Source organism: Buceros rhinoceros, unplaced genomic scaffold, assembly GCF_000710305.1.
Source record: "Buceros rhinoceros silvestris isolate BGI_N320 unplaced genomic scaffold, ASM71030v1 scaffold3845, whole genome shotgun sequence".
NCBI lineage: Eukaryota > Metazoa > Chordata > Aves > Bucerotiformes > Bucerotidae > Buceros > Buceros rhinoceros.
The window spans coordinates 12,037-17,248 of NW_010410993.1; the positions used below are offsets into that span (position 1 = coordinate 12,037).

At 40.6% G+C, this 5,212-nt stretch overlaps 1 protein-coding gene across 1 annotated transcript in view; it reads left to right on the forward strand.

The window, feature by feature from the left end:
* Positions 1–5,212, forward strand: part of YLPM1 (YLP motif containing 1) — a gene marked incomplete at its 5' end in the record, with an annotated part of 38,401 nt that overhangs the window by 11,543 nt on the left and 21,646 nt on the right. The window contains 2 exons of the mRNA XM_010135799.1: positions 17–1,070; positions 3,628–3,722. Coding sequence (XP_010134101.1) covers positions 17–1,070; positions 3,628–3,722 — 1,149 coding nt within the window. The remainder of the gene's footprint in view (positions 1–16; positions 1,071–3,627; positions 3,723–5,212) is intronic.

A 5,212-nucleotide genomic window follows, 5' to 3' on the forward strand; every position in this document is an offset into this window, starting at 1 on the left:
CCTGGCGGGCGGGCAGGTAGCCGGGAGAGGGTGCCGGTCAGGCGGGCAGGTAGCCGGGAGAGGGGTCCAGTCAGGCAGGCAGGTAGCCGGGAGAGGGGTCCCATCAGGAGACCAAGTAGCCGGGAGAGGGAAGTAGGAAGATCTGAAACAGGCAATATAGATAAACCCCTCCACCTAGGAGATGACACTGACAAATTGCCTCCATACCATCGAGATGAGACACTCAGGGGTTCTTGGGGTCATGAAGATGATAGAATGCAGGAGGAATTTCCTTTAGACAGTCAAGATGACCCTTCTTTGGAGCATGAGCAATTGGATGACTGGGAAGGAGAACGATACTGGAGAGATCACAACTCTGATTATCGGGATGATTCTGTAGATGCGTATGACAGAGATGACAGGTTGCAATCCCACCATTCATTGCCTCCGTTATCTCCCTTACCGCCATTACCTCCTTTATCGTCTGATCATGATAGACAAGATTCATGGTGGGATGACTGGAGAAGGCCAAGAGAGGGGGAACTAGAGAGAGATCTAGATAGAACAGGAAGATCCTCAGATATTTATGATCAAGATTCAGAGAGAGAATGGGATAGAAACTGGGACATGAGACCTATGGATGACACAGAAATGGGGAATCGTGACCTGGATATCCCCCCTCTACCACCATTACCACCCCTTCCACCTCTGGACAGATACGGTGAAGATAGATGGAGGGAGGATAGGAACAGAGATCATTATGACAGAGACCTCCGAGACAGAGGGGAGCTGAGGATTCGAGAGTATCCGGAGAGGTATGACTTATGGCAGGAGAAGCAAGACTACCTTCCTGAAAGGACTGATTGGGAGAGGGAACGGTTGTCGGACAGGTGGTATCCAGATGATGGAGATGGACTGCGATCTTTGGATGATCATTCAGATTCATCCCTTCCTCCACCTTCATGTTCCTCCGATATGCTGGGACCAGATTCAAACCTGGACTCTGACCAGTCCTTGGGAGGAGTGATGGTCCTGAGCCAAAGACAGCATGAGATAATTCTGAAGGCTGCTCAGGAGCTCAAAATGCTTCGGTGAGTTGCCTGGTTCTGTCACTTTGGGTGGGAATCGCATTCTGCGGAGATGGTGCTCCTTTCCTAATTCATTCCTTGAATTACGCAGTAATGGCTTAATTTCTTTTTGCTGCAGCATGATAGTAGGAGCTCGTGTGGAGCAAGTTCTTTGGAGTACCTCCATCACAGCTTTTGTGGATGGATCCTTTTTCTTAAATAGGTGGTTATCACTTTCCCCATGAAGGTGGCATTCCCCATTTGCTACTTTCCAGGAAGAGATCTGTCCATGTCACCTGACCAGTCTTTGCGTTATCCTCAGATGAACTTGTTGATAATGGCTTTTCAATCTTCTTAATAGTGTCAGATGAAGTCATTAACTGTTATTTGTCAAGACCTTCATTAATGTGGTTCTTTGTTCACACAGTGGGACCTATTTAATTTTGGGATACTGCTTACTTTTTAATTAAAGCATACGTGGGCTTTTTCTTTTTACAGTGCCCCTCCATTTGAAGTGCAGCATTGTCAGTGATTGTCGAGTTTGGTTGATCTTGGTTCTGAGGATCAACATAACAGCAGTGATAACAATCAGGAGGGTATTAATGCAAGAGTTCACCACAACCACATTTTAGAAAGCAGCTGCTAGACTCCCTAAGACTTCAATAGGCATTTATTTCAAAATAAGTAATAGAATATCCTCTTAAATATCAGAAACATCCTAGGAGTCAGTAAATGTAGTAATACTAGAATGAATGGAGTGCATACCATCTACTCAAAGGCTATCTTTGTGATTTGATGCATGGGTTTAGATGTATTAAATGTATTTTTTGAAAAGAGGAGAGGAAGTTAGGTTCTTTGACTATTTGCGGTGAGTGAGATATTTCAGAGGAGATTGTAGAGGAGAGGAGGCATCTTAGAAATTCATCCTGTTCATGAATTACAGAGGTGAGGCTAAGGATTGGTGCCTAGTAAAGACAGGGGTTTAATTTTGTAAACAAGATACTATGCTAATATAATGGGCAATTAAAATGAATGTTTGGTTATTATTACATTTACATTAAACTGTGTTGAAAGATACAGAGATGTTTTTGCACTTTTCTTGAAATAGTTTTGTTTTCAAACTCGCAAGGTTGCTAAGCATTTGTATCATATGGAAAGCCTTAGCTGTATGCCAAAATGCAAGAAAAATAATTTTTAAAAAAGGAGACCTTTTATCCTGAATAATTTAATCTTTTGCTACAATTGGATTAATTCAACAGGTGTTAGTAACTGTGAAATCTGTGTTATAAATCAATATTTACCAAAACTTCAGAGCAACAGATCATTTTCAGCTTTCCAGCTTCCCTGTTGCCTCAGGTTGCCAGGCATATGTTTTGCTGTTTAATGTGAGTATCTGCAAGCCAGTGGTCTTAAGCTAAGGACCATAGCTTAGGAATCACTAAGTGAATAATTTATTAGGACTGAAATATTTAAACTTAGGAAATAATATATTTTATGTAAGAAAGCCATTAAAAAGGGAAAATTTTAACATGATACTATGAAAGTAATCTTAAAATTAATTACACTGGTATTTCTCATCAGGTTCTTATAAGCAGGTGACCCCAGTCTGAACAGTAGAAACAACTTTAAGGAAAGAAAAAAAAAAAAAAAAAACCATAAGCAAAGATATACCAGTAGTGTAGTGCATAACTGCTTCCAATTACAAAGGTAAAGCCTTGATCTGGCTTTGCTTTTAGAGTGCATAAACCAGCATACTCTGAGCTGCAGGTTGTTCAGCATTTGCCATCTGGTGTATTTTTCCCAAGGTGGGTCTAAAGGAGACATAGGTGCTAGCAATTGCTTGGTTTACTTTTTGTAAGAAGGCAGCACTTGAGATGCCTTTCTGTGAGCTGGGTTCCCCTTGAACTGGACACTGAATAGATGCGTTGTCAGTCAGGATGGCTCTGTGCCTAGTACAAAGGGTTGCCAATCTTAGTTGTTTTTTGGAAATCGCTTTAATACACACAAATAGATAAATACTAACAAAAACTAGTAAAAAAGAAAATAATATTGAATAGAACTTCATAATCCAGTGGTTATAGTATTTACTTCTCTGCTCCATAGACTACATATTGGTTGTATATTAAGTAGCATTTTGATACATATAACAAGGAAACAAAAGTTAAAATCACCATTTAGTTTTTAAATATTTTAAAATATTGAAATCTGTTACCGGATTTTCATAACCAGACCGCTTATGCACACGTTTCCAATGGGCTTCTTGTTTGCGGAAGTCCAGCTTCGTTCTTTACTGTAAAAGTGGAGTGGTTCTGGCCAACCACAAAAACGTAACTGTATGTCTCTGGGAAAACTTGCAATCAGAAAAGAGTGCAGCTAATACATTAAATACCTCCATGGTTAGCTGGATGTGAAACAGGGATTTTGGAATCACAACACTGACCATGTAAATCCTGTTATGTCCTTTTCTTCTTTGGACTTGGCCCCTGATGCTAGTATAATCGTGGTTTTCACCATGAGCGCTGATTAGTTTTTTTTCATTTAAGCTACAGACTGATAACATATTCTTGTGATTCATGTGCAGAGAGCAAAAAGAACAGCTACAGAAGTTGAAGGAGTTTAAACCTGACATGTCCACACAGGACTCTCCAAGACCACAGAACACAAGCACGAGGCCGGGTGTCTTTCAGGTAAATTCATCTTATTTTAACTTAATAGCATGCTGGTAGAAACTAGTATTACTTGTATGTCAGATGAGTTCTACATTCCGATCGTCATAATTCTCTGTGGAATGCCTCCCCAGCAGCTCTTACAATCTCATCAATCTTCTGTTGAGGCAAAGCAACTTCTTAGTTTCTTTAGACTTCCTAAAGCCTTTTTCTATTCATTCAGTCCAGAATGCCTTCTGAGCATGACCTATTGGGCCAGTAGTACGTGAGGTTCAACAGCCTAGATTGCTGTGGAATGACGTGCAAGAAGAGGTGACCTCTTCCAAAACAGAGGCATAAGGCTCATGAGAAGGCCCTCCTGTTTCTTGCCTAAGTTCTGACATCTTGCTACTTCAACAGCTCTTTGAAGTTAGAGGCATTTGAAGATAGGTACGTCAGAAACTGAGCTATTTCAATGCCGAGTGGGCAGTCGCTGCCTGTTTGCTCTCTTTATTGCAAATTCCCATTACCCTCTAGAATATCATTTAGTGCATAGAAGCTCACATTTGCATACCTCCATGACTTCATCTCCTGTTGTGGTGCAAGTTATTCCTCTGCTGCTTAATCTCCTAAATGATTCTGGAAACTCTTCTGCTTATATTTGGGTTTGGTTTTTTTTTTTATAATTCATACCAGATCAGAAGCCAACTGAGTTTCTGCGGTCGTGTTAACTCACATTTATAAATCCCTCCTAGAATGAATAAACAATTTTGTTAAGCGTATGTTGGAGGAGATACCTGAGTCAACGCACAGTCTTTATTCTTCATCACATCTTAACCCCTAAGTTACTGATACCAGTGAATTTAGCCATAATGACCTCTGGGTCTGACATTTAGGCAGGTGAAGATTTGTTTGTCCCTCCCTCCAGAGAAGTGTTATGCAGTGACTGAGGCACTGCAAGTTATCTTTTTGCCAAGGTGACCTATCCTTGTTTCCAGTGTCTGTAATGGAAAATAATGGAACAGATTTGCTACCCAAGAACTTAAGGTATGTTGATGCCTTTCAGAAGTGACTTTACTCAGCTTTAATATTTTGTATCTCAGACTACTTCACCCTTCTGCCTAGAGGTATTCAAACAACTCTTGTCTTTCTTGGGATTCCTGCCTTCAGATTTCTGCTGTGATTTTGAACTGCTATTACAAATATCAGTTTAGTATCTACAACCGTTCTGCAAGTTTCGTTGCATGTTGCTAATAAGGTTGTCAGTAACTTTGCATCTGCTGAAAAGACTCTTGTGACGCATCATGTGGATTGGAGATGTTTGGTTCATTAAGGGCTCTTTTGTTTAGTTTTCTCACTGGGCAAGACCTCCCCACATCTTATGTTGATCTGATGCTGATTTTATTAAGGAGTTTCCAGATATTTCTGTTCTCTGGGAATTTTTCCAGTTACTTCCAGAAAGAAGCTGGCCTTATCAATCCCTATTTTCAGACATTTTCAGCCTCATCATAGACAGCAGGA